Source organism: Cyclopterus lumpus, chromosome 8, assembly GCF_009769545.1.
Source record: "Cyclopterus lumpus isolate fCycLum1 chromosome 8, fCycLum1.pri, whole genome shotgun sequence".
NCBI classification, from domain to species: domain Eukaryota; kingdom Metazoa; phylum Chordata; class Actinopteri; order Perciformes; family Cyclopteridae; genus Cyclopterus; species Cyclopterus lumpus.
The window spans coordinates 18,393,590-18,411,920 of NC_046973.1; the positions used below are offsets into that span (position 1 = coordinate 18,393,590).

The 18,331-nt window shown below is 44.0% G+C and overlaps 4 protein-coding genes across 8 annotated transcripts in view; 2 read left to right on the forward strand and 2 right to left on the reverse strand.

Annotated features, from left to right (window-relative positions):
- Positions 1–315: 315 nt before the first annotated feature.
- LOC117735002 lies at positions 316–3,857 on the forward strand. The gene is made up of 4 exons (XM_034539381.1): positions 316–829; positions 1,493–1,558; positions 1,979–2,033; positions 2,308–3,857. The coding sequence occupies exons 1-4, from the start codon at positions 578–580 to the stop codon at positions 2,658–2,660; spliced, it is 726 nt and encodes a 241-aa protein (XP_034395272.1). The 5' UTR covers positions 316–577; the 3' UTR covers positions 2,661–3,857.
- Positions 3,858–5,756: 1,899 nt separating this feature from the next.
- On the reverse strand, positions 5,757–8,699 carry tnfsf14 (TNF superfamily member 14). The gene is made up of 4 exons (XM_034539278.1): positions 8,100–8,699; positions 6,734–6,767; positions 6,570–6,644; positions 5,757–6,356 (listed from the first exon to the last, which is right to left on the reverse strand). Exons 1-4 carry the CDS (start codon positions 8,292–8,294, stop codon positions 5,971–5,973), a joined length of 690 nt encoding a protein of 229 aa, XP_034395169.1. The 5' UTR covers positions 8,295–8,699; the 3' UTR covers positions 5,757–5,970.
- Positions 8,700–10,248: 1,549 nt separating this feature from the next.
- tmed1a (transmembrane p24 trafficking protein 1a) lies at positions 10,249–12,005 on the forward strand. Its single transcript, XM_034539835.1, has 4 exons — positions 10,249–10,554; positions 11,274–11,371; positions 11,466–11,649; positions 11,769–12,005. The coding sequence occupies exons 1-4, from the start codon at positions 10,369–10,371 to the stop codon at positions 11,985–11,987; spliced, it is 687 nt and encodes a 228-aa protein (XP_034395726.1). The 5' UTR covers positions 10,249–10,368; the 3' UTR covers positions 11,988–12,005.
- Positions 12,006–12,445: 440 nt separating this feature from the next.
- dnm2a (dynamin 2a) overlaps positions 12,446–18,331 on the reverse strand; it is a 28,082-nt gene continuing 22,196 nt past the window's right edge. For 4 of the 5 annotated variants that reach the window (XM_034539558.1, XM_034539557.1, XM_034539555.1 and 1 more), the window contains 3 exons: positions 17,392–17,615; positions 16,856–17,119; positions 14,024–16,549 (listed from right to left, as the gene is read on the reverse strand). In XM_034539558.1, coding sequence (XP_034395449.1) covers positions 16,477–16,549; positions 16,856–17,119; positions 17,392–17,615 — 561 coding nt within the window. In that variant the 3' untranslated portion in view covers positions 14,024–16,476. Of the gene's footprint in view, positions 13,393–14,023; positions 16,550–16,855; positions 17,120–17,391; positions 17,616–18,331 lie in introns of those variants that run through there. The other variant, XM_034539556.1, reaches the window with a different exon arrangement.

Here is an 18,331-nt window from a genome sequence, read left to right on the forward strand (position 1 = left end):
TTTCGCCCCAAGATTTTAAAGGTCCTTTTTTTCTTTTTCAAAATCCCTGCTTGAAAGCTTTAATAATCAATGTCGAAATTAACACATTGGATTCTGGTTTTATTGTTCTAATAAACCCTAATCACATACATGTACATGTTCCTGCTCCAAATAAGTTTTAAGTATAGATAAACACGAGTATCTACCATGTTTAATAAAGAGACATGTAGAGGAAGAAAAAAAAAAAAAAAAAAAAAAGGGGAAATAGGGAGCAAAAACAGCAAGGCTATGACTTTCAATATTGGCAAAGAAAAGTAGCAAAGGATGACACATACACAACCATCACGCAAACGCTCTTGATCAAAATCTCATCATGAATAAGGAACAGACTGATTCACTCTGCAATTAATTTATGTAAAAGTTCTTCACTTCTTCCTTCTCCTCCTAGTTGTGAGTTGCGTTCCCCTTTTTGTGTGAATTGTGGTGAGTAGGAGTAAAGGGCCGGCCCCATTATCTGGGCCTTCTTGTGAGGGGAAAGTACCGTCTGGATACTCGGGGCACTGCAGAACACCGGCAGACACCGACACGTCCTCATCACATGCACACGCGACGAGCTCAGGAAGCGAACAAACACTGCTTTGGTCTCCCAGCAGAGGAAACTCAGAACCCCTGTACAGCGCCGTACAGCTCGAAAACAAACAAACATCTGTCTTCCTCCGCCGTCGGACCGACGATGACATCGCCTACCCGTCAATCCCTAATCCCTTTCCTCCTGTTGTGGGTCACCATCCTGACCGTTGTCCAGGTTGCGTTCATCGTCTTCTTCTTCGCGGCTGGCCATCACGGCCCGGTGAGACCTCTTTAAATAATACCCTCAGATTTGTCCATTTAGACAACGTCGCGGTGTCTCTCGTGGGCGTTACACACGTGAACGTCAGCGTTACCCGTAGGTTACCGTAGCGTAATGAATGAAGAAACCGAGTACGAGATGACTGACAGCTGTGTGTTATGTTAAAACAGCTGCTCTTTCTTGTGGGTTTTGGTAGCACATCTGGTGAGAAAGGAACCTCTCTGCATGTGGTCTGCAGCTGGTGACAGAGGCACCTCTTATGACTCCCGAACAGTGGCACCTTTAGCGTAACGTTGAAGTAGACATGTTTATGTTTTAGATCAGCACCCCCATCACAACCCCAGAGGTAAAACAATGCAACACGACTAATGCAACCAACAATGGAGGGCAACTGGTAAATATGTAAAGGAACTATAAGTCTAGCATTGTTTATGTTGGTGTTTGGTGTAAACATTTGACAAATATGACGCTTTCCATTCAACACTTTCACATTGCCCTTTAGATGCCCTTTAGAGAACTTGAACAGGTTCTTATTGCACCGAGAGTTGGTTCAACCTTCACTTTATACACTGCCACTTTTATTATACAGCATACCCTTGAACCGTTTATCACCGTCTATTTTTTTTTCTTCTTCTATTGTGTGCTTCTATTTTCCTTCTCCAGTCTCAGAAGGTTAGCGCTGCAGCACCAGAGCCCCCGATGCCATTCCAGGCGAACAACACACCTCCGGTAAGACAACCGCTGCTTCGGAGCGCGTGCTGCTCCCGTTGACCTCACTGGTGATTAAGATGTCATGCTATTTGTATTTGTTGTCGTAGGGTTTAGCAAATCACACTATTCCAGACACACACACACACACACACACACACACAAACACACACACATCTTGCAGAAATGCTGTATCTTCTTGAGTCAGACAGTCTAACCGCTCTCCTCACTCGCTGGAGGAAGCACAGTGACGTCCCTACCACATTCGGGGAAATGCCACTGAACTTAAACCGGTGTCTCTTCTTGGTACCTCTGAAGATAGAGTGTGATTTATTCTGTAGTCACATTTTAGGATGGAGGTACTCGTCTCCACGTTTTAAAAGAGACGCCACACTTACTGTTGATATTTTGAGATAACTGGATCTCTTTCTCTTTCAACAGCCCCCCTCTGAGCGTGGGCTTCTCTTGGGCAAAGGCAAGATGCTCACCTTTGAAGGTAAAGCTATTTCAAGTATTTTTCATACTCAGATGTACAACAAAGGCTGCAACAATCTGTACACAATGCGTCAGATCGCCATTCACAAGCTGTTGGAAATACAGATAACGGCCTGGTCCGAGGGAATAAGACATCACATGTAATTTCATCATCCGTGACAGGACAACAGAAATAAACATTTGCAAGATGTCACTGTGGGAGACTCAGAGTGAAGTTCTAAAAAAAAAAATGACAAAAAACTCACATCTAACAGAAACCTTTCTCTCGCCCGCAGTCCACAGTCACATGAAGTGGTCGGCAAAGAATCCAGATAAAGGCCTGGTGTCAGAAGAAAAAGGAGGAAGAGTTCTGAAAATAATGAGGGATGGATATTTCTTCCTAAATCTTCAGGTGACACTGTCTTCATGTAATGCAACGGGCGGATCGCAGCACACAGTCAGCATGAAGAGCGACGACGACGTCATCCTGCAGGGTCGGATTAACAGGTACACATGCAGCACAGGCCTCCTGGGGAAGGTAGAGGAGCTGTCTGCCGGAAGCTCCCTGGAGGTCCACTGGCCAACCACTGAAGAACTCATCAATGAATCTCTTACCCACCTGGACATCATCTACATGAACAAGCCTTAGAGGGAGCTCTGATGGAGCGCTGGTGTATCGCTATTCTAAATGGCGTGGTCACAGAAAGTGTACTTATTGTCGTTGGATCACCGGATCAGCAGTCAGAGACTGAAGAATGTCTTTAGCCCACATTGCTGGGGTAATTTAAAATTGTTTTTGACGTCCAATAATTTCCGCAAAGTAAAGCAGCTTCAGGATCAGTCGACGGGTCGATGGCATCACTACAAATCTCCTTCTCTGCTGTTGTGGTTAAGAGACAAAAGGAACATGATGTATAGCGATTTTCATATAAAATTTTTTTCAAAAATGATCATTGCTACTCAAACAGCTGTGATCGAGGAGCACATTTTAAGTGAGTGAAACAGGTGTTTAGAGTGAGCAGATCCACTTTTGTATTCATTTCTTTACCTTGTTGGAGTTTCTTAAAATGTGTTATAGTTAACTGCAAGAATGTATTATTCAGAATTTCCGGGAGAACTGTGTTATTTACACCACGGCTTATTAGCTGCTTCTTGATTTTATTTCCTGATACGTTTTTAAACAGTTTAAATGATATTTATGTTGTATTTATTTATCGTTTGCAACTAAAATATATACCATACACGAATATATACTGTATTTAACAAAATTCCACGGGCAGGTTAGCAAATAACATAATAATAAATGTATGTTACTGTGTGACAATGTATGTTATTGAGTGGCATGTATTGTTAGTGAGTCACTGGAATGTACACTGTTTTCTTTATTATTTACGGTAATTATATCTAGCTAGAATTGTACAAACTAGACAACATGGTTGTTAAATATTTAAGAACAAAATATAGATGTATTTGTTTAGACATGATGGTATAGAACATGATGGTGTTTACGCAATCTGTAATGATTGTAAGAAACAGAATTAATGTTTGTTATTCATGTAAAAACCAGAACAGTTACATACATTAGTATTATATTTTAATTTAAAATGAAAAGTGAAAAGACTTGACCGAACTAACCTCCAAATATCCTTCACCACCTGTATAGCACATTATGACAAATCTCGACTCGTGGTATTTTATGCGTAAAGTTTCATGTTGTTGAATGGAAATGTTTCGTTTTGTTGATGGTTCACACTTATTTTGTCTCTCCGATGTTTGGTGTGATCATGCACATTCAAAAACTCCTGCTATGAAAACATCTCCTTAATTAAAAACTATATTTTTGTCATCCAGTGTATTACATTTAATGTGTTTATAAGCCCCAATACGGAGCTCGACAAAGCGAATGAAATATCAAAAGTGACTGTGAGTCATTTTTTCGAGACCCTGAATATAAAGTGAAAGTGAGAGGTCACGAGTTAACAGTGGGACCCCCGCAGATAATGAGTGACTAATAGAAAGAAACAGAGGGACCCTCCCTGCCATATGCTTTCGAAGAATATTCCTTCCAGACAAAGCTCAATAAAAATAAATCGGCATCTTTACACAAACATCAAGCATCCAAATCTGACACCGCACTACAGATGCAGTACACAAAAAGGTCACCGGAACATGATGCTAGTCATCACCGGCAAAGTCACATATGTTCCAAGTCGCTGAGCTTTCATCTAAAACTCCAAACCTCAGCCGTATCTGTAACTGCATTAGCTGTCGCCACCGCAGCTTTCGATTCCTGAGGAGGAGCAGTCCAAGAAGCTGAATTCAAATGCACACAACAGACCCATTTACCACCCACTCTGTCTCATGCATCCAAGGCCCTCTCTCCCTCCGCATGGGTCGGGGTGGTTCCCGCGTTTTGCTTTCCACTCCCTCGATGTGCGAGTCGTGCAGCAGCTTCTGTGACGACAACACATTTGATATATGCCAGAGATATATGTCATAAAACTGTTAGCGGTGCATTGTTCTCTACGTGAACCAAAGGCCGACACAAGGGGACAGTATTTAGCTGTGGACTGTGTTGCTGCATGATCTCCTTTCAGTCGGCGGGGTCAGTGTTCATTGGAGAGTCGAAGCTTCGAAGTGACATACAGGTGGTGGTTGAAGAAATGTCCAGCGTCTCCACAGATCCGATATGTGACGACACGGACGTGCTTTAAACGATAGAACACGTCGCTTTCATCCATGGAAGTGTGCATAATTAGCAAATAAAGGGTGATGTCATCACCACACAAGTCCTCTATTAAAAAGTCAATTCTAGACTAAATAAATGATCAACTGCGTGAATCCCAACCAGAGCTTGACACGGCTCCCCCTCCTTTGCTGCTACAGTCTCTCACACCGCACAGGTCCGCCAGCAATGGAAGATAATGACTCTCACACACACACACACACACACACACACGCACACACACACACACATCAAGAGGCATTCATGAAGGAGGTGTTTTCTTATGAATTCAGACTATATGTAGCATATATGTATATATGTAGCTTAATTAACCGGATGAGTAGTCTCAACTCGAGTGTTTTACCAATTTGAACAAAACGTGTCGTGCATGAGGGAAAACATATTAACCACCTGCCTGTACACACACACACACACACACACACACACACACACCTGCAAAATGTTCTCCATCGAGTGCTGTCTGGGTCTGAGGTTGGAAAGTGAGTCAGGCAATCTGCTGCTGATGCCCCCCCACCCCCCACCCCCCACTACCACTTCCTCTTGAGTTTACAAACACACAACTCTGTGGGTGTTTCCAAGAGCAGCTTCTTCGAATAGACTCAGTTGAAGGGAAAGTGCGAGATGAGATACAAAAGAGAGAGAGAACAAACAAAAAAAACTTCCAACGCCTTTCGTTTGTTCAAGGCAACATGCTCGTCACCATGGAAACGATCATCCATAGCATTACAGTAGAAGAGTGTGTTGATCTAAACGTGTGGCAAACACATATCGGTGCCTCTCAACCCTCAAACTCGAGTACATGTGTCATATAAGTTCTCCTGCTATGCTGAAACGATGTGTGACATATTCACACATCTTTATGTGTCACTGTACTATTAAAATAAGACCTTCTCTGCAGTGCGAGCCACGTGGTTGGACCGATGTCATTTATTCTACCACTGAAGGGATCAATAAAGAGAGTGCATCATGTGTTACAGCAAGAAACGGAAAAAAAATGCAGACAGTTTTGTATGTTTTTAATTTTAGCATGAAACATACGTACAAAAAGTACAAAAGTTGTGAAAAAACCCCGTCAATGAAGAGTCACTTTTAAACATTCAGACAAACAGGATTTTTAAGTATAAAGGAAGCATATAAAAAATTTAAAAAAAGATAACAAAATGTTTTTTTCGCAATGTAAAACACACTATAACAATAGGAATCAATGTGATATTTATATCATATATGCACCAAAGACGTTCTCGTACGGTGTGATGCGCACGATGCGTGAGGCCTGGCTCACCTCCACAAAAAGGGTGTCCTTTATGTGAAGGTGAAACACTCCAGCCAGGTAACTGTTGGACCGCGTGCTGCTGGACCCCTCGGAGGATCTCCTGGATATCAGGAGGGGAATAATTCCCCTCGAATACCGTTCAGTTCTCCGATTAATAGAGTGGTGAAATTCATCGATGTCCAAGAAGGAAACCTTGGAATAGACATGGTAATAACCCTCCTTCTGAATAACGAGGCTTTTGTTTTCGTAGCCCATTTCATAGAGGAGAGGGTCGGCATCCATGCTCCACGCCATGATTTGTTTTCCGTGAACTACATCTTGTCCACCTGGGGGGGGGGGGACAGCAACATTGTGAAGTCTGATTAATAATTATATTCATACAAGGTCATACACACGTAATGTGTTTTTTAAAATAATGAATACATTATAATACATTTTTTTTAAAAAGGGCCAGAGCCACAACAATATTTGTATTTTTCTGCATTCGTAGTAAATTGGACGCCGTGTTAATGGACGGAATATGAACACACTGCTCTCACCTGTCAGGTGTGCGACCGGTTTGGAGGGAGGAATAACAAGACTGAGAGTTTTCGGGCGAGAAGTAACGACTTTACCTGCGCGAGGACCAGAGAAAGTGTCATTGATGTGGCTTACGTATACTGAAGCGATATTCATAGGCGGAGTAATAAGTGCTGATACATACCTTCGAAGAGCTTAGAGAACGATGCCGGGGTGGCCTGTGCAATGGGATGGAAAATGCATCTATTATTGTTACTACTATTATTAGCTGACGTGTGACCGAGCTGCACGAATAGGAAAAGAAATTCAGAGCCTATTCAAATCATAAAATCAGAAGTGTTTCTGCAGAACAAAAGTAGGACAGGTCTGTCTTTACTGGCAAGGAGCTGAAAATAGATGACGATCACGCGACAGGAAATAGACCACGTTCTATTCTCTCCTGTCCCTGTGTTTGTACACTTTGCATATGTTTGGACATATGCAAAGTGTACCCCCCCCCCCCCTTGGCATCAGGAGACGACAGGAAACTGAGTCAGCGATTCAGTGAAAACTCTGACCATCCAACGTTACGGGGCTGACACCCGGTGTTACAGGAAATTTTTCAATAAATGGGCCACACTTCTCCATCTCCTTTCCCATAATAGTGAAATTATTTCTCAGTCAGCAGTTGTTGTAGTATTTTTTTTCCCTCATATGATTCAGTCCTTTGCGTCACGAAACATCGCACACACATACCGTACAAGTGTCAATTCAACACTAAGCCAGTGAACATATGGTCCCTATCTACTGTTAAAGTAACACTTAAAGTAACCAGCTAAATGACATGTAATGTAATGTTAACACTGAACACAGTGTTAACATTTCAGAGTCAATGCAACTCTGGTAAGAGTAATTATTTTACACTACACTACAATGAGAAGTGTTATTTACATTTGACACTGACTAGTGTTAATCAAAAGTAACTCTGATTAAGTTACTCTTCGTGAGTGTTAGATCTACTGGACACTTAGATTTAAGAATGTATTTAGTCCTCCCTTAATATTGAGTCCTTTGCGTCACGAAACATGAACGACATTGCACACATACGTGTAAAGAAACGTGTTGTATATAAAGTGCACAGCTCTTTTTTTTCTCTCTCCCAATATATTCTCATGACATTGTTTTTGGTAAAATAACTCCATAACTCCATCATGACACAAGGGGCGATATCTGAGATAACAAATGTAAATCGCGGACAGCGGAAGTGTTCCAATTTGGTTACAGTGACTGTAACTGATCTCACGTTTCAACGTTTCATTTAAATATGAATACATAGGAGTGTTTAGAGAAAAATCAAGATGTTGCTGAGAATCAGAGGATAATTCCCATTTAAAGGTGTTAGACGAAAAAAACAAAACTGAAAGAGTTTTTGTGTTAAGGGTGACAGAAAACACTAAAAAGAAAAAGAAAAAAAAAAGGTGTTGCATCTGAATGAGCTCGTATGAGAGCAGTAAGATTCAGAAGAAAAATGATACGCTGATACGAGACCCATCGATGGGGTTGATACTCACAAACCCTGGTCGGTAGAGGTTGTAGATGAAGCAGGCTTCTATGACCGCGCCGCACAACGCCACGCTCACCAGCAGGAACAGCAGGGTCTGCGCCACCTCGGTGCGCCGTCTCTCCGGACCCCGCCTGGGTGGCACTGCAGGCCGGGTGCTGTAGGTGTCCACCACACACACAGAGGGATATCCAACCTTTGACATACCTACTGTGCTCTCTCTCTCTCTCTCTATCTATCTCTCTATCTCTATCTCTCTCGCTGTCTGTCACTGAAAAGCAAATCTGTGTGAACAAGTTGTCAAGAGGATGTTGCTTCGAAAGGGGACCACGGAAGACAAAAGGACTTGAGTGACGGAGAAGAGGGGGGGCGTGGGGGTGACAAAGTAGCAAGAAGAAGGGTGGGCTCATTTGCGGTTGGTTCAAGTGGAGACGGCCCACGTCACGAGGAGTCACATTAAGAACAGATGTGCACACAGAGAGCTTGAGATGCATCAACCAAGAGCGCCTCGTGGAGGCCGAGATGCACCTGTCTGCACCCGACTGCAGACGATAAGTTACGAAGCGGCGGCAGAAGGTGGCAGGCCGAGCACAATGCCTCTTAACCTCCACTTCACCCACTCCCACTTCACTGTAAGAGCAATGTTGAAATATCTACATTCACGCTTCCTCTCTCTCTCTCTCTCTCTCTCTCTCTCTCTCTCTCTCTCTCTCTCTCTCTCTGGCTTGTCTTTTAGTCTGACACCAGATGTGGACCGGAATAACGTTCAACGTCTGATCCACTTCTCGCGATGTTATCCACAGTGTCAAACCTCTGCGCTGTGAGAACAGAGGTGCAAGGCATGAAAATAAATAAATAAATAAAACACTGAGGCCACTCACCAGACGCAGCAGGCGGGGGATGGGGGGGGGGGGGGGGGGGGGGGGGGGGGGGGGGGGGGGGGGGGGGGGGGGGGGGGGTGAGGTGGAGTGGAGTGGCATGTTCTGCCACACCTCACGTTAGGCCTTTTTTTAAGCCTGTCGACCATCTTGGATTTCTTGGAGAGCCAAGTACACCCTGGATGCTGAATATGACAATTCGTATGCGACCAAAGACGTTACAATTAAATGTCACGAACTGAAAGCACATTGCTAAAAAAAACACCAAAAAAAACACAAACGACTCCCAGACCGCGTCACGGTTAGCGACCTGTCAATCAGAAGGCAGACACCTCCTCAAAGCGTAACACGAGCAAAACCTCTGCACGGTTCATGACGACGATGCATTAAATACAAATTCCTATAACTCACCGTATCCAAATCCAATAAAGTAGAAAAGAATACACACTATGCTCCTTTACACACTATGTATTTATATGTGTAATCGGCCTGAATGAGAGCACACCAGTCAAACTGGTCGCGTGCGTACGGCCTCTAATGTCAACAGTCAGATTCCTGACACAACAAGTTTTTCTTTCTTGCGTCAATGTAAACCGTCTCATGCCGTCTGTCCACACACACACACACACACACACACACACACACACCCACACACACACACACACACACCCACCCACCCACACCTGTTTTGTCAGTTGGCACCTGCTAGATGTTTTGGTTTTATTGCACCTTTCTCTACTGCGCTACACATTCTTCTCAGCGACAGCAACATGTGTAATCATTTAGTACAAATAAAACTCCTGGTATACCCTCTTGGAAAAAGACAATTATAAGGACCATATGGCAACCTGCCGAATGTTTGTGTGAAAGGAATTCATGATTCTGATTACTTCAGGCATTAAAACATCATAAATCGTAGGTTAGGTACGCATCGGTTCAGCATGCGTATTCTACCCTACTGACTTCTTCCTAATACATCCACGATGTCAAGACTCCGCGGTGAGGGGCCCCCTTTTTGTCTTTTACCGTCAGCTCCCCCTACAGGATAGAAGAGGACGTGACAAGCACGACGTTTTGTTAGATAGAATTCGTAATACAGGAACACAAATATCCATTTCGCGCAAAACAAAAAAAAACAATACAAAAAGTGTGAGAAGTGATTGACAAAAAGTAGCATTGAAGTACATTTAAAACGTACCTGTAACGAACAAGCCCTCGTCATGAATCACCAGGCTCGCCTCGTCACTCAGCTCAGTTTTGCATGCGGCTGCAGATTGTGGCTCCGCTCGTTCAGCTCTGACCAAGGAACTTAACTGTGAGGCTTCTTTTCTGTCGGAGTATGACAGTAGAAGTTGCTTAAAGCTGGTGGAAGTGGATTTGGATTTGGACATTTGGCTGAGGATGATGATGATGATGAATGGGTCTGGAAAGCTCCGTTTGCTGGCATGTTTCATCCTGACTGTAGACTTGACTTTGGGTTCGGGGCCAAACAAAGACGTGGAGTTTACGTTTCTATTGTCCGCTGGCAGCACCGAGTGTTTTTACCAAACTACGGCGAGGAACGACAGCCTGGAAGTTGAATACCAGGTCAATATTGTTTCCTTTCTGTCTGTGTGTGTGTGTGTGTTTGTGTGTGCGTGTGTGTTTAAAGTTTAGAATACCTTCATTGTGAATAATGTCTAACTGAAAAACCAGTTAACGAGCCTTGGACTTTAGTCTTACGTGAGATAAGAACACCACTACTGCTGTCGTCGAAGACACTTAAAAGTACTCAACGTGCATCCTGCACACGACTCAACATGGCGATCGCATCTTAAATGCATCCAAAATATATACAGCCACCGTAATTAATATTAAATTGAAAAGCACGTTTGTCCTCAAGTCTCTGATATTGTGTCATTTTATGGCCACGACCTTTGCATCGGGTTCACACCCTGCAGGGTACGTCAGCGTAGTGACGTCACTGTGGTTTCTGGGCGCGTAGAGAGGGGAAAGAGCCTGGCAACATCACCGGAGCCTCTTCCCAGGGAAAAGATGCCCCCTTCGAGGCTGCAGCATGGTCTCAGCGAGGCACCATCGCGACGATCCATCGCCGTGACATTGAGAAGGTCAACGAAGTCGGACGCTGAGCTCCTCGTCCGCTTATAAGTAGGAAGCTGGAGAGAGAATTTCCCTACACGAATAGCTCAACTGTCAGTGTGTTTTTAAAAAAAAATCTCAATACGAGATAGCATGTCACTCAGCTCCGCTGTGGGAAATGTGTGTGAGAGTTGGACTGAACCTCCAGCCCTCTGTGTCTCCTACAGGTGACAGCTGGGTCGGGTCTGGACGTCGGCTTCGTCCTCATCTCTCCCAGCGGATACCAGCTGGTCTCTGACTTCAGGAGATCTGATGCCATTCACATGTGGGTCGCTTAAAAGCTCTCCGACGACCACCTCGCTTATGATTTGTTAAGCAAATGTCCTAAAAGATCACACCTCATTTTCTTTCCCCCGCAGGGTGGATCCCACAGAGGACGGAGACTACCGGCTGTGTTTCGACAACAGCTTCAGTAAACTGTCGGAGAAGATGGTGTTCTTCCAGGTGATCATAAATAGACAGAGCAGCAGGGCATACGGAGGCCAAAACGAGTGGGCGGAGGTGCCAGAGAGCCTGGTGGAGTACAAACTGGAGGACATCCGGGTGAGTGGGGTCACACAGCATCTGCTCTACGATGACCTTCAGACAACTCTTGATTCATCTGATGTCTTTTTTTTTTTTTTTTTTTAATTAACACCCATCTGCTGTTCTCCATCCTCCAGGTGAGGTTGGACTCTGTGTACCGGCACCTGGAGAGGAGCCGCCATGTCCTGACCGTGCTGCGGACCCTGGAGGCGAGGGACCGCTACCTGCTGGAGGACAACCTGTGGCGGGTCTCCTTCTGGTCCTGCCTCAACATGGTCGTCATGCTCACCGTCGCCGTCACTCAAGTCTACACCTTGCGACGCCTCTTTGATGACACCCGGCGGGCGTACATGTAGTCGTAACGCAACTTGACCTCTGGCCGAACGTTGGACTCGTAAACCCTGAAGAGACTCGAGCCTCGTGAGCTGGATTTTTAAAAAAAAAGGGACAGTTCACACTTTTTGGAAAACAGATTTATGAATTTATGTTTTTGTGAATTTATTAAATTGGATGGAAATCACATTTACAGCACTGTGATGTGCACACACATAATATACATACTGGTGCAGCAGAGATGAACTGTTTTTGTAAATCCCGGAAGTTCCCTTGGCTAAAAGATGAGCATTGTATTTTGGATTATTGCAGGAAAAAAAATGAATATCTTAATCTTGTGTTACCGAAACCCATTTACCAGAAATGCAGGAATGGTAACTCTTTTCTGAGTTCCATGGGTTTTAGGACTCATTACTGCAGCTCAACACACACACACACACACACACACAAATAATGCCATTCAGTAAGCTTGAAAATCACAGCTGTTCTTACTGGAATGTTTTATTCAGTTTCAGACTACATTTCACATGGACATTTATATATTGCATGTTGTGTTTCATCAAACCAATAGCAAGAATAAACCCAAATAATATCAGAAACCTCCACATAGCCCACTTTCTTTTTTTACTAAGCCCCAGGCTGTTTAAAAAAAAAAAAAAAAAGAGAGATCACACCTATATTTGTGATAAAAACAAAAATACATTATAATAAGTAGACAATCTTCCCCGATCAGTTCGTCCATGTTGGGATTAAATATGCAGATATCATTAAGTCGTGCATCTGGTAAGCTAGTTTTGGATGCTTTGCATTAATTTGGTTAGTGGTAAAACATACATAATGGAATATGTATTGTGCATTTCGAACACTGCTGCTGTAGCCTCAGTGTCGAAACCTTCTGGCACCGTTTAGCCTCAATAACATTATCTGTCACAAAGCATATTAAAGTGATCACGCTGCATTCGTCTTAATACACGCTACTAGAATTTAAAAAGCTCGGCACTGTACAGCATTTGGTTAAAAAAAAAATTGTCTCAAATTAGTTTTTGTTCAAATAAATAAATTGACTGGGATGGTGTGGCATAAAGTAGGACACTGAAAACATCTGCATTAGATTTACGTCTTAAACTACATTTCACACTCAAACATTTAGTGCTCAGCACCGTTTCAAACAACATTCACCAGACACAAAACATACTAGGTTTGATGCCTCAATAACTAAATAAAAAAAAGTGTGCACGTGACGCTGACGGTACAGATTACTGTGGCTCTGTAAAGGCGTAGGAGCTTCTTTTTTTTTTTGAATGACGTAAAAAAATAATAAGATCGATGGTCCCTTCTGCCGTCCTGCTGCTGCCACGGATTGAAGTCATTTCATGGCCACCTCGGGCCGATCAAGGTCACCACTGGTTACGACGGGGAGCCGGCCGCCTGTTCAGGAACAATCAACCAACATTAAATCTCTTTACCTCGTGACATGTCATACTGCAGGGACCAGTCGCTGCACCCGCACAGGCATCTGGGAATGAGGGCTTAGAGATCACCCTACAATAGAACTTGACAAATTAATGTGTAATTTATTAACAAATGATGAACAGACTATATTTTTGTACTGGGGGGTTGTGCGAGTATTTAGCACAGAACTGTTAACGTAAGTTAAATTGTGCCTATAAAGTTAACCCTTATCCTCTTTGAAGTTGTAATGGTTTTTCTTTTGTCTTACAACAGTGAATAGACTACTTGGAGAAAAAAACACCTACTTTTACACAATGCTGTGAAACAAAACATTAAAACGTAAAAAAAGGAGGGTGAATTAATTTTACAGGCAGTGTAATTGATTAATATACAGGTAACACAAAAAGATATTACTGTAATTTAGTTGCCCGTCACTGAAAAATGTTTGAGCCTCTCTAGAGGGTTGCCATAGGAACATCTCCGGGCTCATTGCCGGTCCATATGTAGAGAGGGAGGTCGAGTGAAGAGAGGAAAACGATACGCTATTTGCAAAAAAGAGAGAGAAAGAAGAGCGAGTGGATCACACGGGACAAAAGGAGACACCAACCACCAGAGCCAGTCCCTTTATTGTACACAACACCTCTTTATTTATTTACTCTCCATCCTAAATCAGTTCATGTTCATTCAAATCAATTAATTGCTACAGAGGCACTTGACAAGGGTTTGCAAAACAAAAAGAAAAGAGATTTTTTTTTACAGGTTGATTTCCAACCCCTTCCACCAGATCCAGACAGGGGAGGGCATTAGGAAGAAGGGCAGGGCATTACAGTGTGGGCTCCTCAAAGGCAGGCTGAAGTGACAGGCACAAGTGGAATTCAACTAACGTTGGCCAATGAGACATTTATGAGCTAACTTTTCAAGGGTTCGTTTTCATGTGAAGCGTCTTCAAATCTAAAAAGGCTCTGGGGCTGTTTTCATAAGCGTATTCTAATCCTTCTGGCACTGTCACTGAAAGCCACGCCTGAAGAGAAATACAGGGGAAGAAGAAGAAGAAGCACACTCTGTCTCAAGAGTCTGTCAATTCGGACCGTTTGGAATTGCTTAACAGTTGTTGTTTTTTTTCCCCGTCTCGGTTTCTGGCCAATTAAAAGTTATCTGAGAACAGAGGAAAGTCTAGACGGCTTCTGTAGACAGAGTGTGACTTCATATTACACCACCACCCGCTGCTCACAACAAACTCCTGATCAAACCTAAAAAAAGAAAAGAAAAAAAACAACATTCTAGCAGCCCGACGTCACTCCCCCCACATGAGCACCTTTTCCCCCTCAATTGGTTTTAAAATGGTCAAACACCCTCAAAAGAACAATCCAAACAAAACGCATTATCAAGTAATCACAGCTGTGTAGATGATGTTTAGACCCCCCCCCCCCCCCCCCCAGGTGCCCTCCCAACACGCAACACATTTTAGACAGCAAAACCCTGTAGCAGAACCCCAAAATAAAAAAAAAAAGTCCAGGTGAAGCTGGGGGAGCCGAGTTGTACAATTGCAACCAAAAACATCAAAAGAAATGACACAAAATGCCCTGATTATAAATAACGCATCAGGAGATGACCCATCTCTTTTCCCCCTGCACCCAAGGCTAATCTATGAAATGGCAGTTAGTGCTTCCTTTAATCCGACCACTACAGTCGCTCTTTAACACGGTGGGTCTTTGATTAAGAACCAACAGCATGTTTTTGTCATCAACCCTGCGATTAAATGAGATACAAGTGCTCACTCCCCATTATAGGCCAGCTATATACAATGTGTTTAAATGCATGGAAGCAGAACGGACAGCGAGAATAAATGTCCTCGACAACTAAGCCAAGAAAGAGATGCGCCAACTCCTAAACGCTTAACACCATCTTCATACTCTAAATCACGCCCTCGTCTACGAACACATCGCACCGCTTCACCCGGTTTTATCCTCCGAGGGGAAGCTGCACCGTGTGCTCTAGAAGAAGAATCAGTTAATCCAGGAATGAACAAAGTCTACCACGAAGGCTGAAGGTCTCATCGAGGTTCCAACGGAGACTAAAAGGGATTCTAATTCAAGGCTTTAAAAACTATGAATTACTGGAGAGAGCATCTCACAAAGTGTCCCTCTCCCGGGTTTCTGTGGATAGCGTTCCGGTAACGGAGTACAACATCCCCGTTATGAGTGGCTTGTTGTAAGGCTACACGGCTAGAAGTGCTTGGATTACAGCGGTCAGTCTGGTGGATTCATTGTGGAAGGAGGGGGGATTTAGGCTGCGCTCTCTCTCTCTCTATCTATCTCTCTCTCTCTCTCACACAGTCGCATGCAACCCCGCACTGCGATTTCATCTCCTTTGCTTTTTCTGCGGATTAGGATTTCACTTTTTAAAGCTACATTTTATGACGGTCATTAAAAAAAAAAAAGGCCAAAGCCACTCAAATAAAATTACACAAGGTAAGTGACGGCACCAAAATAACACAACAGTGACAATAAGCTATTGTTTTTCATTATGAATCAGTTATTAAATGAAGATGCAGTAAAACATTAACAACAGGTTAAGTGTGTATATTACAGAGAGATCAGATGGGTTTCTCGGCCAATCGTGTTTGGGGGGGGGGGGGGGGGGGGGGGAGAATAGCCAGCCTGCAACAGTTAATAAGTTATTTAACAAGCTTCTGCTGGGAACCTTGTCAGAAGAAACAAATCAGGTATTATAATAAAAAAAACTGAACTGATTTCGATACACCATCTCCGACCAATAGAAGCTAGATGCATCCCACAGATCAGCTGGGTTTTATTTTGTATTACACAATTGCCACAGCAAGGGCTTTCTGTCATTCATGTGCACTGATAACGATGGTATTAGCAGCGCATTACATTGCTTGAAGAGACACATTAATACGGCTGAACGATGCTCATTATGCACCGCTATCAGTCAGCCCCTCCCCTCGAGCCCCCGCCTCTGGCCTTTAGTGTGCAGAATATACACACCCACACCCACACCCACACACACACACACACACACACACACAAGGCCACAAGTCTAGTCTAGAAGAGAGGGCTCGGCAGGGCGGATAATGGTGGGCCGATGAGAAGGAGCACCGGGGGGTCTTCGGCTGCAACAGGGAGAGAAGATACAGAACAAGGAGTGAGACGTGCTCACGGAGAGACAGCGGAGAAACCAGAACAACCCGACAGGGAGAAAAAGGGGAAGTGGAGGAACGTGGGAGCGAGAAAAGAATGAATGCCTAGAAATACTTGTGAATATCAAGATGGGATAACTGGTGAGCCTGAGAAATGACAGACCATGCCTGTGACTCTTGAAAAACAAGAGGACGATGAAATGTTAGTGACATCATGTTACAAATGCAGTGCAACAAAAATTGCTTCGCGTACACAAATTATTGGCAAGGAAGACCTACCTGGGTACACCGGGTGGGACGCGGGCCGGCCGGGAGGGGATCAGTGGGGGAGCGCTGAAGGGATCCTGGTGGCTGTTGAAAGCGTTGCTGGGCGGTCCTGGGCGAGAGGGGATCGGTGGTGCACCGAAGGCGGGAGAGGGGTTGAGTGAAGCCCCGAAAGCAGGGGAAGGGTTCATGGGTGGTCCTGGGGTCGGGCCCCGAGCAGCAGGCGGGCGGCTCGGGGCCGGGGCAGCTGCAGCGGGCTGCCTGCGCTGAGGGGTTGGGCTGAAAGGGGGATATGATTAAATTAAACTAAAAAGACACCATTCATTCTCCTGTAGAGGTGGATGTGAGGGAATATTTTTGTATATAAAGATAATATGCAATTGCAATATTTATTTTACAATTTAACAAGGCATGCATAATACTACAAGGTGGATGGGGTCTAATCTCGTACAATTAAACAATGCTCACTGTATTGTCCAGCTGTGCTACCTGAAGCTCAACTAAATGCTAGTTAACCCTCACGTAGTATGACGTGGGAGGCCTCATCTCACCTGGCTTCTTGGATCCAGCTGTCATTTATGGGCGGGGGCACTGGGGTGGAGATGGTACCGGTGCTGATGTCACCAATGATGAGCAGAGCCTCCTTGAGTGCATGATACATGCGTAACATTTCGTCTCTACGCTGGGCCTGGTTAGCCGATTCCTCCATGAGGCTGTTCTGGTCCCCAGATGAGTAGAGGTAGGCGAGCAGCTCCGAGTGGATGAAGTCCTTTGCCTGAATGGAAGAGAATAGCATCAAAACACAGGAGGGTTACAACTTACACCGCGAAAAATAAGGAGAATGTTTAGACGTGGTATAGCAGTGAAAAGGTGAAACGGTGAAATGGTTAAGGAGGGAGGGCACAAAAAAACATTGTATTAATTGGAGATATTTAATTCTTAAATAAAATATTAGAAAACCATGAGAAAGGAGTCGCCCAGTGGGCACAAAGTAATGTTATGTGTGTGTGTGTGTGTTGCTGCTGCATTGCTGGAAGCCGTCAAGTGAGCTCACCACAATAATAAAACCTAATAAATGGACGGAGGAAAAGTCGTGAGCATCGACCATAAATCCTGTTAATTAGTGTCTTCAAGTTTATGACCTCGTGTTCATGAAATACATGGCCGCTGTTGCTACTTAAATGAACAAGAAAACCAAACGCTCGGCTCTTTGGCGCAATGACATTTCGGTCCAATTAAATAGCACTTTATTTGATCTCAGCTCGGATCACTGGTGCATGCCTTGAATACTTTTAGAACGAATGTAGGATGCCTCCACATAGACAGTGCATAGGGGTCTTTAGGGAGCACCAAGCATAAGTACAACATGCACTCTTTAGGCCATATACGGCACTGCAACACTGGGTGTTCATGTGTACCGTGTTTAGGTAGAGAAGTAGCTACTGCCAGTGTGGGAGTATACAGACACACCCACACAACTGGCTCACCACC

What these genes read in the sequence shown, in the direction of transcription:
- LOC117735002 (XM_034539381.1), top strand. Translation starts at nt 578, where the DNA reads ATGCACACGCGACGAGCTCAGGAAGCGAACAAACACTGCTTTGGTCTC. An exon ending in AGGCGAACAACACACCTCCG is followed by an intron (nt 1,559 to 1,978) that starts GTAAGACAACCG and finishes CTCTTTCAACAG; the next exon opens with CCCCCCTCTGAGCGTGGGCT. An exon ending in CAAGATGCTCACCTTTGAAG is followed by an intron (nt 2,034 to 2,307) that starts GTAAAGCTATTT and finishes TCTCGCCCGCAG; the next exon opens with TCCACAGTCACATGAAGTGG.
- tnfsf14 (XM_034539278.1), bottom strand. Translation starts at nt 8,294, where the DNA reads ATGTCAAAGGTTGGATATCCCTCTGTGTGTGTGGTGGACACCTACAGC. An exon ending in GTTCTCTAAGCTCTTCGAAG is followed by an intron (nt 6,645 to 6,733) that starts GTATGTATCAGC and finishes GTCCTCGCGCAG; the next exon opens with GTAAAGTCGTTACTTCTCGC. An exon ending in ACCGGTCGCACACCTGACAG is followed by an intron (nt 6,357 to 6,569) that starts GTGAGAGCAGTG and finishes CCCCCCCCCCAG; the next exon opens with GTGGACAAGATGTAGTTCAC.
- tmed1a (XM_034539835.1), top strand. Translation starts at nt 10,369, where the DNA reads ATGATGATGATGATGAATGGGTCTGGAAAGCTCCGTTTGCTGGCATGT. An exon ending in AGATCTGATGCCATTCACAT is followed by an intron (nt 11,372 to 11,465) that starts GTGGGTCGCTTA and finishes TTTCCCCCGCAG; the next exon opens with GGTGGATCCCACAGAGGACG. An exon ending in ACAAACTGGAGGACATCCGG is followed by an intron (nt 11,650 to 11,768) that starts GTGAGTGGGGTC and finishes TCCATCCTCCAG; the next exon opens with GTGAGGTTGGACTCTGTGTA.